The sequence below is a fragment of the Tauraco erythrolophus genome, chromosome 7 (assembly GCF_009769465.1).
Source record: "Tauraco erythrolophus isolate bTauEry1 chromosome 7, bTauEry1.pri, whole genome shotgun sequence".
Classification (NCBI taxonomy): Eukaryota; Metazoa; Chordata; class Aves; order Musophagiformes; family Musophagidae; genus Tauraco; species Tauraco erythrolophus.
Window position 1 is genome coordinate 50,616,484 of NC_141471.1, and position 20,002 is coordinate 50,636,485.

Consider the following 20,002-nt stretch of genomic DNA (forward strand, 5'->3'; position numbering starts at 1 on the left):
ATCTAGTTAACTGAATGGTGTATCTGTGATTCCTTATTAAGATACAGTAAGATTACCAGAGCCTGAAGCCTTCCAAAACCCTGATTTTCCATATGGAGCCTGTCACATCCATGTTTTTTATTCAGACACTCCAGGTCTGTACAACCTCAAGTTAAAAAAAAAAATCATATAAAGCCCACACGAACACACTTTATCAAGGTAGGGATTGCATCTCTCTCATAATGGAGCAAAAAAGGGAAAGGCAGGGTGACCTCAACACCAGATGGTGAGCAAGTTATGAGTAGGAAGCAGAATCCAGGTCCACTTCCTACTTCCTCACCTGATGAATTCTGTCACCTACAGAGTACTAAAAAAATATACTCCCTCCATGTACTACAAAAAAATAACTATCTACCAATCCTTATATATGTATCTGTTATATAAGACACGGAGAGACATGAAGGAAACACTCCTTTCCTCTGTAGCAGGATTCGTGTATTAAATTTCTATCTCCAGATATACACTAAAGCTATGCTTTGATTTGAAGCTCTTTTACCCTCCACAAACCATCCCAAGACATTTGAAATACACAGAATCAGCATCAGCAACCATCCAGGAAAATGGAAATGTCCAAATAATTTTGGAAGCCACAATGATGCCTTTATAACCTAAATGAAAAGCGTGCCAATGTCAGACAGCTCACGAGATTCAGCACAATTCAGAAGCCATTGCCTGGCTTTGTCAATCAGATTGCATATATTAACTTTCTATTTTAAAAAGTAATTCTGGCAACTAACTCTTTTCAGCTTGAGTAATGCTGGGACAGCAACTTTTCAATGCTCCTTTTAAAAACTGGAGCATCACGTTTGAACAGCAAGCAGCAGAATCTTTGTGTGATAAGAGTTAACAAAGCCCATGTAAAGGCTAAACCGCATACTGGAAGGCACTCAGTTACACAAAGTGAAAGAGTTCAGAAGTGGTGCTGATGTCTATTTGCATTCTGGTAGCACCCATCAGCTGTACCATCCCTGAGATATGAGCAGAATTTAGAGATGGTCCTTCCTTGAGAAGCTCTACACTTAAACATAAAGGAACCGCCACCATCATCTAGTGTATTTCACCAAAAAGGAACTGGGGCATGCAAAGTTTAATACAGTTGCCCTTAGACAGAGATGATCTAAACAAAAGCTGCAAGCTAAGTCCTGACTTTCAGAATTTCGAGGCAGTAAGTTCCTCGTGTGACTCTAACATCAGTAACTGGTGCATCTGAGCAACTGCAGCTGCAGCATGGACGCTGCCAAACTTGGTGCAAGCCTTTGAGAGTCGACATATAATGCTCATTTAACACAATGCTCAGTATCCCTTTGAAAGTCAGCAGATTTAAATAAAGCACTCAAAAGAGCCTACGGGGCTGGAGTGTGGCTATCTCACATCAAAGAGGATTTCTGTCTTGAAACTCCTTCCTTAACTTTTTTCACATCCAGATTACTCTAGATGATACTACTGTAGCTAGTCCACACTGATCACCCGAGAAGTTTATTTGGCATCCACTAATTCTACTATCAAAAGTGAGTTGTGACTAAAAACAAGTATCACAAAAGTGATACCACTACAGTGAGCTCACTAAAGTGCACGGTTTTGAAACTACATCTCATTTTTCTCAGGCTCTTCTTTGCAAAGAAAAACCATGAAAATATCTGAGTATTCAACTTTTAGGTATCTACAGTCACCTAAATTGCACAAAGCGTATGGCAGGGGAAGGCTCCAAGGGTCAAACTGCTGCCTAGAACCACCTCAAGGGAGGATTTAGGAAAGGCAATGCCAGACTATCCTCAGAAGTGCCCTGGGAGCGACAAGAAGCTGTGGAGACAAGCGAGGACACGGGAAATCCTGATTACATACATGAAAATGTTTTTTCACCATGAAGGCAGCCAAGGGGGCTGGGACAGGGGCTCTGAAAGGCTTAGGGATTTGCATCCTTGAAGGCTGGCATAGCACCCTGACACGTGAGGAGGAATATATTGTGTAACTTTTCTGGCTGTCTTCCCCGCCCCCCCGCAGTGTATTCATGCAACAGGCATATTGTAAAGTCATAGCCAGCTAGCTAAGGAGCTGGAGGTCTGGTTTTGCTAGGACTAATTATATCAAGCACTGAAATATGGTAGCGTATGGCATGTGTGAGGCAGGTATCTGTCAAACAATTTGCAAATTATATACTGGAAGTGTTGTTCAAGATCCTGAATGTTACCCTCCAGTGTTACTAATCCTTTATGCGGATATGTGCTGTTTAATTGCCAATTGGGAATTATGATGACACGTTACATGACTAATTGTTCAAACTGCAATTGTGCCATTCCTCCCCCCCTCCCCCCCCCTCTTCTACTTTTCCTGTCAATCTCCTTTCACTCTGTCTTGTTGCTGTTTCTCTTGCCAGAACCACCTTCTTTGGTAGCAAGTGGAAAACTCTGAAAGTGGAAAATATAGTATTTAGATGTACTGCATAGAACAAACTCAGAGAACTATGTTTTTACAGGTCTCGTAACCAACCCTTGCTATCCAAACTCTACTTAATACTGATCCAAAAGCTGGTGTTTCCCAAGAATATGCAATCTCTAATTATAGTTTCCCTAATGAGAAAAAAAACCCGACTATTGCCACACTATGTTCAGGAATAACAGACACACTTTTAAGGTATGTTTTCTGTATAAGTGGTCTAGTTTCTATACTTGCAGAAACAGTTTCAGGGAGCAACATTCATACAGATACATTCTAAAATATTAACCTCAAATTCCCTTACATGCACTAGCCCTTTGATTCTAGAAGCAAAACACAAGACAGCATTTTGATGTAGGTCACAGAGGCTAAGGCTCAAAGGCACCAGTTGCAATGTTTGGTTTATTTAAACATGTAAAAGAATTACTTCTCTCCAAAAATGAATGGCTCAGGATTTGCAAAGCACAGGAGATAAAGACATTAAATATGTAGTTCACAGTGGGCACTTCTTCACAGTACAACACTCTACAGGGTTTTTTCCCCCCTTAGGAGAATTTCCAAAGGCATTTTTGATAAGAAATACACATTGCCATTGCAGACACAGGTCTGGCTACAGGTGAGTTTCCAGGATTGGGGAAACAAGTCATAAATTTCTTCCTTGACTCTAACAGCTAGTAATTCACTTCCTATCTTGCCAGAGACTTTTGACAATTGCAGCTACCTGAGATACAAAGAACCTAAGACCACCCCTAGGTTAGGGAGCCCTGCAAACACATCAGTGAGACAAAATTACAACTGTGACTACTGATGCAATTTCTACCATCCTTTACACTGATGTCCTCTACTGCACATGCATTCATTCAAGTTTCCATACTCCAGGCACTGTACTACAAGCCACTACACTCACGGACAGGAAAAAAAAACCCAAAACATTAATACAAAGCGCATCTGTCATCAGCAAACTGAAGACAATGCAAACCGTGATGTGTTCATTACCCTCTTAACCGCACATACAATCTCAGAGTGTGACAGGTGACGGAAAACAGTCTTTCTTAACTAAAGAAGCAAACTCATTCACCACTAATTATCTCTTGGGAGCTACATGAAAAGAGAAGGTGCTCTCAAGCTGTGGCCCGACGAAGTACCCCTCAGTCTTCACATCAACAGACAGAAACAGAAATGAAACCTAAAAGAACCAGTAATGACATCTGACTCCCACATATTGTCAAGAGACATCACTCACCGAATTACAACAAGCAGCTTTACAGCATATTAAAATTTCAAATCAAAACAATCAGGGCAGGCAGTATTATAAATCTGACCTCTAATTAGATACCGTCATCTCTTCCTCTCCCTTGTTTGACCACTATAAACCCTACATCTTTCCTGACTGCCACCAACCCAACGTGGGGGCTGTCACAGCCCACAGCCCTCCAAGTCTGCTCCTGCAATGGCAGACAGTGACAGGGTGCAGAGCACGTGAAGTCCCAATTACAGAATTGACACAAGACACATCAGCCTTCCCTCGTCCTCTTCAGGACCACCCTATGTTTACTTGTCTGACAGAGGCTGATTTCTGAGTCATGTTTTTCCCCTCTGAGTTGGGTTTCTAAAATCCTCTTAGCATAACGTTGTTTTGGAAACGTTTTTCAAAACGTATTAATCCCAAAAAGCTGTTAAAATTTCTTATTTTAAACAACATTGAATTAGTACCCATGAAAGACCCCTCGGAAAAAAGTGAAATTTTAAAACTAAATCTACTGATTTTTATTTTGAATAAAAAAAACTTGTCTAAGCAGAGTTTTTCACAACCTCTCATCCAGATCAGATGTTCCATTTTTGGGTCAAGTCAGAGTATTTTTGTGTGTCATTGCATTAGAACTTCCTTTTCTGGTCTCTACCAAATGGCAACTACGGTGAATTATTTTTTAAGAGGGAAAAATCACATTTCAGTTGTTATGTCTTATTGTGCCCTGTTACTTTTTTCCCCCATCATAAAATGCATGTAGTAAAGCAAAAAGTTATGCTGTGGTTGACACAAGGGAAATTCTTCCCTAAACTCTGCTTGATACTTAAGATTTCCTATCTCAGCTACTGTAAGGGGTGATGTTCTCACTTGCCTCTTAAGTGCCCACACTTGAAGAATCCTGTGTATTTTTTAATAGCTTTCAATTTGTCACCTTCACTGAAAGTCCCTCAGCTTTTGCACAACTGAAAAGCTAAGTCAGTCAAATCTATAATTTGTATGCGCTTAATATGTGGAAAAACTGTTACATCCTTTCATATCCCCCTCATCCCAGTTCAGCAGTCCCAATATTTTTTCATACTATTTACATAAAATTTATTCCTACTTGGGAAAACGTTTGATAACTTCTCTTACTATGACTTGCTGAAAGTAGGTGGGGCCAAACACAGGCAAGTATTTACATATAAATATATTAAAATTGAAAATAAAGCTGTGATATTCTATCCTCATTCATTCCCTACAAGAATTCAAGCTCTTACTTTTCTGTGCTACTGCAACACTCGAAGTAAAGGTTCTAACCATGCTGACTGCAGCAAAACTTCTGTAATAACAGTACATTAATAATACTTAGCACTTTACAGCCATAGCATTTAACTTTTCAACCACTGACCTCCAGGAGCTCAGCATCATTAAATCCATTCTGCACATGGGGAAACCTGAGACACAGATACTTCCCCAAGGTCACCTGACAATCAGGTGAACAGCTAAAACTGGAAACCAGAGCTCCTAAAACACAGATTAGTCCTCCAGGCACTCAGCCACACACTCACTTCCAAGGCTACTTAAAGCCAGAAAAGACTGCCTAATTAGCACTTGTATTTAGCCATTTTAATAGATCCCTTTTTCCTACTGTCCTCTTCAATTCCATTTTTAGATACTTTTCTTAAAGCTGAGTGCAGCATTGCAGTCTGCTATGGGTTACGCAAGTACAGCTTTATTCTGCCTAGCAGAATTGAAACTCTTCACAGTGCATACTTCAGAAGTAATTAAGACAGATCAGGATAGCAAAAAACCCAGAAGAGATCAACCTGCCAAAGCAACCAGTTTGCACATTTCTCTCTCTCCTCCATCAGCTAGGGAACAGCTGAATAAACCAAAGACTGTTCCTAGCTCTTGTGTAAAACCCAAGTTATTGCCCTTGCTCTTCACGGGTACTGTAAGCAAAAGGATATGGTGTCTTTGATCCACTGTTGTGATGCTAAAGCAAGGTAAGTAGATACAAAACAGGGAGATAGTGCTGGGAGAAGGAGGAAGAAGAAAATTGGAAGAGAGCAGCAGGTATTTTGGGAAGGAATTGCATCAATTTCTACAAGTATGTACAGCTGGGGAAAAAATTTTCACTGCTAGTTATTTAAAATTAGTAAATCCCTTAGGTATGATATGAATGGTATCATTCAGAGGACTTCTTAAAAAGCAGCATAAGACCCATATGGGTCCAGTTAAGACAACACGCACATGGCAGAGCTGAAGCTTTATCTTTCATGCTATGCCACACAGCAAGCAAACGTTCTTATCCAATTCTATCTCTGAAGGAAAAGCACATTTCCTGGCATTTACATGACAAAGTCACAGCTTCCAAGTTCTGTAGAAGTTCTCTCTAATGTCAGACAAGGACTTCAGACAGCAGAAATATGCAACTCTCACAAAAACATACACAAAGCTCCAAGCTGCGGCTAAGGCAGACTACCTAAAAGATATTTCGGTTTCCTTTTACCAGATGGCTTAGCCTGCTTGAAAGCACAACCAGATTGCTAAGCAGCATTGTATCTTCATTAGCTTTCCACAACTAAGTCCTGAAACCAACTGTTTTGTTACAGCCGAATGCATCAACAAATACAAAGTTCAGTTATTAACTAGGAGTATTTCATTTTTGCAAGTACCATCCCAAGGTTTTGACAAATTTTGGTGGGTTTTTTTTTTCCCCCTGTAGAGACTGTAAAGAGTTTTACAATAAAACTTGCATCAGCTAAGCAAAAGAGAAGTATGCTTTGGCAGGCTAAAATCACATCTACCATCAACTTTACCATGTTTCCACAAAAATACACTCCGTTTCGCTGACATTGAAGCCTGTTACAGTGAATGGGCCCTTCAAACAAAATCATCTAAAATATAAAGATTTTATTTAGGACTGCTCCTGGGGCTGGCAAAGCTCCAGTCTATTTGAAGGGTGTTCTGTCTGCCCACTGACCCTAGATTTTTATATTCTGTTGCAATTTTCACGTTTCAAAAGCATTGTTCCATTTTCACATGCTAGTCAGAGACAAACATACTGGGCTCTGCAGGTAGAATAGATCTTAATAAATTTTCCTCAAGTCTCATTGTAATGTACATTAAAAAAAATACACGTATCTAATCTAATTCTAATTAATTTTCAAGTTCCAGTAAGACAATAACATTTGCTACTGATGTAAATTGTTAGAGCCTAGTTAGAACCCTACCTTTCAACTGGGCACCACAATAAACTCAAAAGAAAATGTAAAGAACATTCAAAAATAACTGTGGATTGAGTCTATGAAGATAAATGACATCCTCTTGCTTCCTTATTTTTAAAGCAGCAGTCAAATTGGGAGTATGAAAATTAATTAAAAAAAAGAGCAGTTATCTTAAACATTCAAATTAATCTATGCTGCAAACAATCAGTGTGACAATTTTTGGGACCCATTTTGAGCCACTTACAGATCACTCTGCATGAAGTCGGAGTGTATGCAGCACGGCTGTGTTTTTCTTTAGTTAACATCGTTAAGGAGAAAAGAAGCAGTTCCTGGGTCTCTCTCTTGATAACTGTCATTGGCAAAGGACCATCAACAATAAAGCAGCTCTTATGAAGCAGAATAATGACTTCCTGCAGACTAGGGGATGCCCCCTTACTCACATCCTGGCTCAAGGGAGCTAAGCAGGAGACCACTAAGTGATGAACTCTTATCATCTGAGCAAGGGTTTTGAGAATAAATGAAAGAATTACACAGCAGATGGATGTGAAGGCATGGAAGGATTAGATGTCCATGCTCCCACTCACAAAAGAGACCAAAACTTTTCAATATGCAGATGGTGAGATCAGAAGAAGGGAATCAAGAATGCAGGGGGATTCATCCACAAAAGTCATGAAAAGCTGAGGTGGACAGCCAGATGTTTGTGTGCCTAATTTTGGATGGATCTGTATATACCTCTCCTGACAGTCTAAAAGTAAAACATGATTGGTTTACAAAGTCTGCAAAAACATGCATGTTAATAGCTTACACTGATTTTTTTTTTAGTACAAGTGTTAAATTGGAAAGCAGGGTATCATTCCCAGTATGCTCTGGGATATGATTCCTTGGGGTCTGGAAAAGAAAGCGGTCTCAGACAAATGGAAAGCATGCACTATTTCTAATAAATGAGCAAAGAACCCCCCTGTCTAGCACCAGAAGTGTTAATCTAGCAGGCAAAGAAACTGTGCCTGGAATTTACTTAAGAGGACTTGAAAAATACAGACCTCAGCAAGCTGCCTAAACACATTGTCTTATGGGTGTCTAACAAGGAGACACTGTACAAAGCTTTGGAAGAACCAGAAATGCACTATATACAAATTGAAAATTTGAAATTAATAATATACAATTTTATCATAACATACTTAGAAATTAAGAAGATACGTATCACAGAATCACAGAATGTTAGGGATTGGAAGGGACCTCAAAGGATCATCTAGTCCAATCCCCCTGCTGGAGCAGGACCACCTAGATCAGATCACACAAGAACATGTCCAGGCGGGTTTTGAACATCTCCAGAGAAGGAAACTCCACAATCTCTCTGGGCAGCCTGTTCCAGTGTTCTGTTACCCTTACTGGGAAGAAGTTCTTCCGCATGTTTAAGCAGAACCTCCGATGTTCCAGCTTATATTCATTTCCCCTTGGCCTATCATGGCATGCCACTGAGAAGAGCCTGGCTCCATCCTCATGACAGTCACCCTTTACATATTTATAAACATTAATGAGGTCCCCCCTCAGTCTCCTCTTCTCCAAGCTAAAGAGACCCAGCTCCCTCAGCCTTTCCTCATAAGGGAGATGCTCCACTCCCTTAATCATCTTTGTGGCCCTGTGCTGGACTCTCTCAGGCAGTTCCTTGTCCTTCTTGAACTGAGGGGCCCAGAACTGGACACACTATTCCAGATGCGGCCTCACCAGGGCAGAGTAGAGGGGGAGGAGAACCTCTCTCGACCTACTAACCACACCCTTTCTAATACACCCCAGGATGCCATTGGCCTTCTTGGCCACAAGGGCACATTGCTGGCTCATGGTCATCCTGCTGTCCACCAGGACCCCCAGGTCCCTTTCCCCTGTGCTGTTCCCCAACAGTTCAGTCCTCAACTTGTACTGGTACATGGGGTTGTTCTTACCCAGATGCAAGACTCTACACTTGCCCTTGTTGTATTTCATTAAATTTCTCCCCACCCAACTCTCCAGCCTATCCAGGTCTCTCTTGAATGGCAGCACAGCCTTCAGGTGTGTCAGCCGCTCCTCCCAGTTTAGTGTCATCAGCAAACTTGCTGACCATGCACTCTATTCCCTCATTCAAGTAATTGATGAATATGTTGAACAATACTGGTCCCAGTACCGACCTTCGAAGGACTCCACTGGATACAGGCCTAAGAGAGGAAAAAGTCCTAAGAGAGGAAAAAGTCCTAAGAGAGGAAAAAATCCTAGAACATTAATTACAGCATCCAGAAATAAATCTAAACCAAAATGCATTAGGACAATGTGTGCTAAATCTGGAAAATAGGGAAAACAAAGGAAGTCTCTCTAGCTCCTCACAAGATCTATACAGACGTTGCTGTAAAGACATTTCTGAGCACTGAGATTCTATACTGAGCTGAATCTTGGAACTTTTAAAAGATGTATTGTAACTGGAGACGTGCTTTAAAGGAGTTCAAAGACCAAAATTTTCACTTGCTTATTGAAAAGTTTTCTGCTTTTGGAAGAAGCAGACACTAACTTTGGGGCTCAGTTTTCTACAAATGTCCGTCTTTCAGACGCTGACGTGCATATTTGTACTTTGCTAAATGTTAATGTAGATCTCTGCCTTGGAAGATGAAAACCAACTTCCACAGAACAGGCATCTCCACTAGGGTCATGCCTTGAGAGACTAACTCAACAGGTCAGATTATTCTCAATGTCAAGATCACCTTGGTGCAGGAATCTATCAGGAGACTATTTACTACCTGCAAAAGTTGATGCCACTCTTTTGGAGAAAGATAATAGGAAATAAGATAGTCTAAAGAAAAGGGTACAAGTCCCAGAAGGGTTTTAAATCTGAACCCAAGTGATGTTTACACAACGTATTGCTGTTCAAAATATTTTAACCATCCCCAAGTCATTAGTTCTGATTCTTACACCATACAGGAACTTCTCAGAATTTTCACATGTGCAGTTAAACAAAATGCATTTTCCAAGTAATACACCTAATTAGAGTCTCAAGCTCTAATGTATAAGGTGAACCATCTTTACAAAAACAATTTATGCTGAGAATGCTTTATAGCCTCCTGTACAGCAAGAAAATGCTTCTAACATCAGAGAACTGGTTGACATATTCTAAATACATACCAGAAATAAAACTGAGGATTATTTGAGCATTGCTCTAGAGCAGAGCTGAAGAGCACAAAGATCATTACCGGAAGTCTGAACCATATATGTTTGTACTCCAGTTCATCTAAGCTCTTTCTGCACAGCAGAGAATTACAACATTAACTCTTGTAGAATTAAACAAAAACATATAGGGAGGGGGAATAAAAAAAAGGAGAACAACCTGAAAATGCCGTCCTCTGAGATATTTCTAGCTCGCTATATATTGCGCAGTAAGATGTGCAGACAAGCAACAGCTAAACAGAGAGAACCACCTCCACTACTTGTGCTATCTTATTAAAGGAAAAAATAAGAGGCATAAGAAGAGGAGCTGGGGAGGGGCAGAAGAGCACAGCCCATGCTCCGTCTGAGGGATAAGTCACTGAGAAAGGGACAGGAACTCACAACAAACTGTGGTGATTCCCTCTGCGTTCTTCCCTGGAAGAAATACTGACAGTTAAAAAAAACCCCACCCTACTCCACCACCACCCCCCAAAACCAAGAAAAGCCCCCACCAAACCAAAACACCTCAGCAGCCCCTGAGGAACAGCAGCCCCTGCTTCCCCGACAGGGATTTGTATGTCACACAGTCCAATCAATAAACCAGATCATAAAGTGATTAGCAGCAGTGTCAGTTAATTTATTCACCGAAAAATAACTCCAGCTGTGTCTCAGGTCTCATAAATAAAGAAAACGTTCATAACTGAGTTACAGGTGGGTGACTCTGAGGGCTGCACAGGATTGTGGGAAAAGCCCTGACTTCAAGGGTCAGAAATAGCATTTTTATAATACAGCTACAGATCTTTCTTCTGAAATTAAATTATTCTGAGACTTTTTTCATAGAGTCAGCAAAAACTATTTTAAGTGCAGTTCATCAGCATCCGCAATGCCGGCTGCCTGTTCTGCTGCCAACAGGGGTGAACTAAAGGGAAGTGGAAGCATGAAGTGTAACGGGAAATGGTCGAATAACTAAAGCAGAAACAAGCACTGGCTCCACAGCTCTCTATGTTGCTGGAAAAGATACTCCTGCCGTTTTTTCTGCCTCCTCACTGGAGGAAAGGGTGCGCATGCAGGTTTTCCAAGGTAAAAGGCAGAGAAGGAGTAGGTGCCCTGGAAAACACAGCCTGCCTCCTTCAGGTTCAAAGGCTGGCATTCGGAAACATGGCATCATCTATCTGGGATCCCTATGATTTTAAGGCCCTATGTCAAAGGGCACACACTTCATTCACAGATACCACAAGAAAGCTTAAATTTCAAGCTGGTCAAACAAGTGGGAGCAACGAGTCTTGGGTGCGCACAGGAATATCATACAGCATTGGAAAGGGACTCAGCTCATCTTCATCCTGTGTTCTCTGCTAAAGGGGAGGACAAAGAATAAACAGCCATCTTTGTCACATTTGCTCAGTTGTTTCAGTCAGCCATGTTGAAAATTAAACTACGAGGAACCAGGCTGTGTCATTCATCCTTCTTGTCTGAGTGAAAACGCCTTGGTCAGTACTATACCACCACAGCTAAGGCTGCTTTTGGAACCTGGCCTGCAATGCAGACAAGGAACAGCCCCTTTGCTGCTGTTACGTGTTTGCTTGGATTTGCTTTATCTTTCTGGTGCTATCTTTAAATGTGTTGGCTACGTTAGCCTCAAAAGGGTGAAATGGTAAATCCCTGATACCCTCTGCAAACAGAAGTCTGGCAGAGTTTTCTTAACAGATGCTAAGAATTATAACAGGTTGCACTGCTATTTTCTCTGGTTATTTGCCAAAGTAAGCCTGAAGCATCCCCACCAATAAGCTGGCATTTAGAAAAGCAGTCCAAAACACAGTCACAGCTGGATGATCTATTCACCAATATTCTTCCTTCCACTCCCCACCCATCAGTGGGATTTGCTGCAAAATGATTAACTGCCTTACCACCATCTGTGCTCAGGTTCCATTAGTAACCCAGGCATTTCAGGAGATCCCAGCCCTGCTCAAGCTAAGTCCAATTACTGCTTGCTGATTCATCAGTCCAGCTAAGCAAGCCTGGAAAACGCAACAGGTAACCAAACACTCACAGAGCAAATTAACCTGTACAAAAATCAAGTACGTCACAACTCAGGAACAAATCAACCCCTACATAAACAGGTACTTCATGTCCTATCCCACCAGTGTTAACTGCTGACAAATACAGGGAAAAGCTCAGGTCAAGCCACAGCTGCTATACACAGGTTGCTGAATAATAGAGCCTTACCTTGCTTGCTGGCAGACGCTGCAAATCCAAGCCTTCTCCTTCTTCTGGTAAGAACTGCAGCTCTTGCAGATGTTGTACTTGCAGTCTTGGCACTGTCGCTTGCTGTTGATAAGAAACGTGAAAGGGGAACAGCAGCGAATACAGCAGTGCTCATTGAACTTCTGCTGCTTGGAAAGGATGCTGCACTTGTTACCCTCTTCATCCAACTTCTGCTTCATTTCACTGGAAAGAAAAGCAAAAGAACAAAAACATAAACAAAATTTTAACCAGAAATCTCGTCTTTGCCTTTCTCCTCTTTCCACATCTTCATGTTACGCTCTTCAAATAACTTTTGCAGGTGTGAAATAAACGTCAGAAACGCACATTCTAAAGGCAGAATTTGGAAGCAAAAACTCCTATGTTCTCTGGAGTGACCCATGGCTGATCCATTTAAACTCTCCGAGTCATGAGCCAGGGCAAACTATCTCCCTTCACTCAGCTCCAGCGAGACAGCCCTCAGGAGAGCCAGGCCACTGCTCCAGGTGCTCCACCTATGCAAAGCCACGGTGCTGAGAACTCAGGGCTGCTTTCAGAACACTTTACAAACCAAAAATCCGTCTATGAAAGTCAAAAGGTTTGGTGTACAGCAATAAAAAATCCTACCGATCAACAGTTTTGAAAATAAAAGTGCTAAGTTTGCTTTGTTCTGACCTAAGGGGTCATATTATTCATAATAGCTCCCATTTGTCAAGGAAGGTTAATCACATACTTCATTTCAGAGAGATTTCGGTGTTTTCCTAGCTAGGACCAATACTGAGCCAACTGTTTGTGAAAGTGTTTGCAGACTCCCTGAAGTCATCTGTATTCCAGCAGAAGAGCTCATTTACTAAAAAAATAAAATAAAATAAAACAAATTGTGTGTGTGGTATTCACTAATTTGCTATCTCCCATTTTACAGTGCTTTGATATTTTACAAAATAGGCAACGTATTCAAGGATATGAGTTAAAAAAAAATATTCAGAAGGAACAGTTGTATAAGTAGACAAGTCTGCAAACTCATCACACAGTTTCTGGCATAGAATCATAGAATCGTTAGGGTTGGAAGGGACCTTAAAGATCATCTAGTTCCAACCTCCCTGCCATGGGCAGGGAAACCCTCCACTACACCAGGTTGTCCAAAGCCTCATCCAACCTGGCCTTGAACACTTCCAGGGATGGGGCATCTACAACTTCTCTGGGCAACCTGTTCCACTGCCTCACCACCCTCTGAGTGAAAAATTTCTTTCTTATATCTAATCTAAATCTGCCTTCTTTCAGTTTAAATCCATTGCCCCTTGTCCTATCACTACACACCCTTGTAAAAAGTCCCTCTCCAGCTTTCTTGTAGGCCCCCTTTAGGTACTAGAAAGCTGCTATAAGATCACCCCGGAGCCTTCTGTTCTCCAGGCTGAACAGCCCCAACTCTCTCAGCCTGTCTTCATAGCAGAGGTATGAAGCATGTTCATAGCATGTTCAACTAGGATATATATTAAAAGAAAAAAAAAATCAGGATTCATGAAAAGCACGTTAAATATAAGCTTATAGAACAGTTTGCACGTATATATACATTAATTCTTTCAATTTCTCAGAATTAGCAGTGGCTACCTTACTATTTCCAATTGCTGACAAGAACCACTTATAACACTAGAGTAACACAAAATTCTAAACAAAATTTAAAAGTACCACAAGAGATAGACTGCATTGCAGGAAGTCAGAGTCATGACATGCTGACTTACACTTAAATTAATGCTTAAGCATCTTGCTACAGGAAAAAAGAATACACTTATTTCATACTTATTCAGGAACTCGACCAAGATCATCCATAAGCATCATTACGAGCCAAGCCTGGCATGTTAAAAAGACTTGCATTACTGGGCTATACATCTTCTTATTTGTCATTTCTACCTCAGATTCATAACTCAAAATAAAACCAGCCTATTTTATGAAAGTCTGACAGGTCAATTCTAAACTTCAAGTCTAAAAGGCAATTAAGGCAGTGATCTACAGCATGTAGTTTTTGAACTTGCACATACATCATATTTAACCATATTCCAGATACACATCTTTTACAAATTTAAAACTTCAAAACAATATATGTTACTGCTGTTTATCTCCTGTACAAAGGTTCGGCTATCTTAGACCAGCTGCTCAAACCCGAGCAAACGCTCTTTAGAGTTTCAAGGAAACAATCCTTCTTTATGATTTTTGTCCAGATGGCAAAACTTACTTGTTTTTCCACATTTTTATAGAATGTCAAAGGTGAAAAAGGTAAAAGATTATCAGGTAAGAGAAGAAACGTCTGAATTACGCAAGTCAAACTGGCTTCCTCACGTAAACTGATAGAACTATCCCACAGATTAAATGGGATGGTCGGACTTATCCCCATTCCTCCCTCCTACCATGGTACCACATGGAAAATCTTTCTAGGGGAAACAGAAGTGAGCTGTTTCCCACATGGCTCCTCCATCCATATCACGCATCCTGCTCTGCAGCAGAGTAAGACAGAGGAATGCTTCTGCACAGGAGGTCAGGCAGGAAGCCCGGGTCCCAGAAGAAAAGCTGGTGCAGGTGAGGGCTATATGATACAAGGAAGATTTCTGGCACAGAGAAGAAATGTCAGCAGCCCAAGATGCTGCAGTCTGTGCTTCAGGCTGGAAACCCCAGGCAGCAGATGTTGGCCTCCCCGTAAGATGAGAACAGCTAAGGAGTCGAGGTCAGGAAGAGCAGTGAAAGAAGATATTTTTGTCCTCGTGCAGCTCTATTATCTCCCAGAATTAGTAACACTGATATTTGGTAGTATTAGCCTGCACACTCAACATCGGCATGCTCAATAGCATTTTGAATCCTCATTAGGGCTCTTATGCACGATAGCAAGATAAACCACTGAAGCAAAGCCGCCTATTAAAGCACTACAATAACGTTCACACAATATAAAACCAGGCAGTTCACAACACAGCTAATAAAGCCGCATACCTAGAAAAAGCTGAGCACACACTGAAGCCTTTTCATCAGTACAGGCATTAATTACATCTCTCTCCTCCGTCTAGCTGCCAACATTCATTACAGTGGTAGAACCTTAATATCATTAAGGCATCTGCCTCACTGTTAAATAGGACTAAAATTTGCCAATGGATTCAAAAAGTCAATAGGATAGGGTTGGACAGGCTGGCAGAGACAGAGCATGACAGAAAAAGCCTCATTTCCACAGGAAATCAGGCAGAACTGAAAAGAAAGCAATGCACATCCCTCTGACGGCTGTAACAAATTAAGGCCCTCACGCACTACCTGCCAAAAGCTATTCTAGTTTCTATCAGGAGTCAAACGGCAAAAGGGACTGTCAACAGGACTTCTCAGCTGAAGCCAAAAGGCTAGTCTCCACATTTTTTCCTTGGAAATAAAAAACGAGTTTCATATGAAGGTGAAGTGCCGCACAGCACTGGTAGGCAACTGAATCTGCCTGGTTTGGGGGAAATTGCGCAGCCAAAGGGAAAAGCAGACTCTGGTTTCTTCTTAGCAATACTGAGTAAACCTCACTTGCACATGACTTCAGCTGCATGATTACTGTGAGGTGAGCAGGATGATTAATGTGAGTTCCAATCTCAGTACACTGAGAAAGTCTGTAGCGCTGGAACTCAGGAGGTACATGTCGAAGTTCAAGGCATGCTGAGTTGGAAAGTCTCTGACTTTATCTTCAGGACGTTCAAATGTCTCGGTGCAAGAAGATTGTTACAATGGTCTAAGGAAAGGGCTGCAGTCAACAGCACTGATCCTCTCACGCAGTGAAACTCGCTTCCAAAAGGAGGACAGCCACCTGTGGAGGAGCTGACTTTTTCTAAGAGGCAGGTTGAACCACACAGCCATGGCAAACAATCCCCCTTCCTCCCCATGTGACACCCTTTCCCTCAACAAAACACAGATGAGGGAGATGGGACAGACAAAAAAGGGAGAATGTGTGTGCACTCAAGTACACTTACTTTCCCTAGTCTTACTTCCCCAAGGAGGGAATGTAATGTGTTTATAGGCATACATATACTATGTGTGCAAATAAGACAAGCAATGAAAAAAGACTCTGCACAAAAAAAAAACCCTTTTGGGAAAGGGCAGAAGAGCGAGAACCACAGATGACAGAATTTATTCACATTACTAAGTCACAACTGATGGTGCTCAGCTATTATGGTTATGTGTAACATAATAATAAGGATCTGTGGAGAAGAGAACTCCTGCTGTTTGAATGAATCTCAGATTGGATTTCTTTTTCGAGTGGTTTCATTTTACCGATTGCCTATAAATATAAAAGAAGCAAAGAATACTCAACAGATACCCAACATGTCTGTCACCAAGACTAATTCTGTCAAAGAATACTTTCCTGAATTATAAGTTCCTAAATATATAGATGCACATTTAGATTTTTCCAGAGGCTTGTATTAATCTGCAACAGTTTGCATAATAAATATGTAATTCATTTCACTTAACACTCTGCATTGTAATACTCTTGGCATGTAATCCCACACAAAGTCAAGTTAGGAATACTTTCTAGCATTATGCTTTGGATGTAGGTTTCACAACTATATTCTGAGGGTGAATAGTCGTCTTTCCCCCTTCGCCCACTACATTTTTTGTTGCACTTTTTTTTCCTCCCTAAATTTAAATAGCTTTCACTGTCATGGTTTATTTCTTTTTACTGTCTTAGAGGATTTTAACTGAATTTGTAAGAAGTATGAAATTTTGCTTTGCTGGTTAGTACAGTGGTTTACAACTGATACGGTAGGTCAGGTATCATGTTATGCTGAAGACAGTTACCGCACAGCACGTTGCAACAGAGGACACTGCTGAGGAACAGCAGGTCAGTTGAGCAGACACGCAGCACGCTTCATTGCATGAATGCTCCTCAACACTGGGGCAACAGCCTCTCCGAAACACCCTGTCTGATAAGTCATCTTTGGACTCGGAATTGGCAGCCCCCTTTTGTTGCTACAAATAACAGTGCATTGGACTTGTAAACATAGGACAAAACCTGGCAAACTGAAGCTACAGGATTGTTTTCCTTCCTCTTCACTGCTGCTGATTTTACAGAGTGATTTGTCCAAAGTCATCAGCTTTATACATGCTTCAGTTTATCTGCTGTACAATAGCGGTAACAGTAAAACTCTCAATGGCAATAACAAACTTCTTTGATCTAAATATACAGATAAATATAGATATATACAGACCAATTTTACAGCATCTTTCATTTAGTGACCACCTAGTCCTCTCCACTGCTGTATACTTGTAAGCAACACACTTAAAACTAACATTCACAGCAAATGACTCTCCAACTTTTTTCTACCACAACACCTGATTGCCTTATCTAGATACAATTCTGTTTCAAGTCAATTGTACAGTATACAGCTGATTGAGTTCCTAATTATCAGCAAGTAGGATAAGATATATTCAGTGCAGGACTGTAATACCAAATGCTCTGTTTGTGCTCTGGACAGGCCTATTCTTCTGGGATTCAACATGACTGAGGCATTTTCCCTGTGTGATTGCAACAGTCTCAGCTTCAAAAACAGGCTGGCAGGTTCAAACATAATTCTTCCATGTTTGCCTGAACAATCCTTTCTTCTCTAATAAATTTCTTTAAAACAATTGGTTATTGTATATAATTGCATCTCCTGAATACAGAAATACAAGCTTGTTTGAAATACAATACAACCCTCTTTTGTAAAAGTTAGCTCTTTTTTGTTCTTTAACTGGCAGCACGATAAGGATGCTTGTTTCTCTGAGCTACACTCTGATATTCACAAAGCTCAACAGCTGTAATTATTCTATATTTTAATAAGCAAAACATATCTTAGATGGCCCTGTATGCTTTCCCCAAGAGGCATTACTGTGATGGCATACTCAAGAGCTGTGGGCAGGTGGAGCTATAACCTCAAACTACAAAGTCAACAGTAATATACACTGTGGGCAACTTGCCATAGTAAGAAAATACCCTGAGGTTTAAAAAAGGCTGGAAGGAAGCCTGTGATGTGGTTGAGAAACAGGTTAAAACATGTCATCGCTACATGTATAAGGCTAGGATGATCAAACTCCAAGCCTCTCCACTGTAGGGTGGAAGTGGAAGGGAGTTCATAAAACTGCAGGACTGAAGGCCATGGTCAGCTATATTGAAATATAAAGCTAAGAAAACCTACTTGTTTTCATATAACAAGGAGAAGAGTTCCTGGTGAAATCTGACAGTTAGCTTGACTCACCCGGTGATTTGAGTAGCAGAGCTATCGTGCCTTTTTTTCTCCAACAGATTGGCAATTGAAACAGTTGCCTAGGATGTGGAAGATTAATGTAAGTCTCTGCTCTATTCAAAGGAGACTTAACATCCACCAACTTAGACGTCAGGTTGAATGGTCTCCTCAGGCGTTGTTCTTCATCTTTGGTAAGATCACCATTAAGTTATTTACAAATATTCACTGGAGAACATAGCAAGAACCAGAAGCATAACCAAGCAGCTAAGGTACTTAGGAGGCCAAGACACCTTGCTTTAGTCATAGAATCATAGAATGTCTGGTTGGAAGAGACCTTCAAGATCATCGAGTCCACCATTCACCCTGCACTGCTCAGGGTCCCTAAACCCTGATTGCTCAACACCAAATCTACACGGTTTTAAACACCTCAGGGATGGGGACTCCCACCACCTCCCTGGGCAGGCCTGTTCCACTACTTCAAAACCCTCTCTGGAACAGAAATTCCTTCCTTATATCTAACTAAATTTCCCCTGGTGCACTGAGGCCCTTCCCTCTTCGTCCTGTCATTCATAACATGGGAGAAGAGACCGACCCCCATCTCCCTACAACTTCCTTCAGGTAATTGAGAGAGCATAAGGTCCCCCCTGAGCCTCCTCTCCTCCAGACTAAACCATCCCCAGCTTCCTCAGCCGCTCTTCATAGGACAAGTTCTCTAAACCCTTCACTAGTTTTGTTGCCCTTCTCTGAACCCGCTCCAGCACCTCAACATCATTCTTGAAGTGAGGGGCCCAAAACTGGACACAGTACTCCAGGTGTGGCCTCACCAGTGCTGAGTATAGGGGGACAATCACTTCCCGGCTCCTGCTGGCCACACTGTTTCTGATACATGCCAGGATTCCGTTAGCTTTCTTGGCTGCTTGGGCACACTGCTGGCTCATGTTCAATCGGCTGTCGAGCAGCACCCCCAGGTCCTTCTCCGCTGTGCAGCTTTCCAGCCACACTTCCACAAGCCTGTAACACTGCAGGGGGTTGTTGTGGCCCAAGTGCAGGACCCGGCACTTGGTCTTGTTGAATTTCATACAGTTGGCCTTGGCCCATCGATCCAGTCTGTCCAGGTCCCTCTGTAGAGCCTCCCGACCCTCAGGCAGATCAACACTACCTCCCAATTTAGTGTCATCTGCAAACTTGCTGAGGGTGCACTCGATCCCCTCATCCAGATCATTGATAAAGATGTTAAAGAGAACAGGCCCCAACACTGAGCCCTGGTCACCAGCCACTGGTGACCAGGCCTCCAGCTGGATTTAACTCCTTCACCACCACTCTCTGGGCCAGCCGTCCAGCCAATTTTTGATCCAGCGATCCAGTCTTGCTTAGGACACATTTAGGTATTCACAGACAACAGTAGATCCCTGATGGTTAGCACACTCCCCTGGGAGGTGGAA

At 41.6% G+C, this 20,002-nt stretch overlaps 1 protein-coding gene across 4 annotated transcripts in view; it reads right to left on the reverse strand.

Annotated features, from left to right (window-relative positions):
- MYRIP (myosin VIIA and Rab interacting protein) overlaps positions 1–20,002 on the reverse strand; it is a 225,352-nt gene that overhangs the window by 109,770 nt on the left and 95,580 nt on the right. For all 4 annotated transcript variants that reach the window (XM_086614713.1, XM_086614712.1, XM_086614711.1 and 1 more), the window contains one exon: positions 12,319–12,540. In XM_086614713.1, the coding sequence (XP_086470839.1) occupies positions 12,319–12,540 (222 nt within the window). The remainder of the gene's footprint in view (positions 1–12,318; positions 12,541–20,002) is intronic.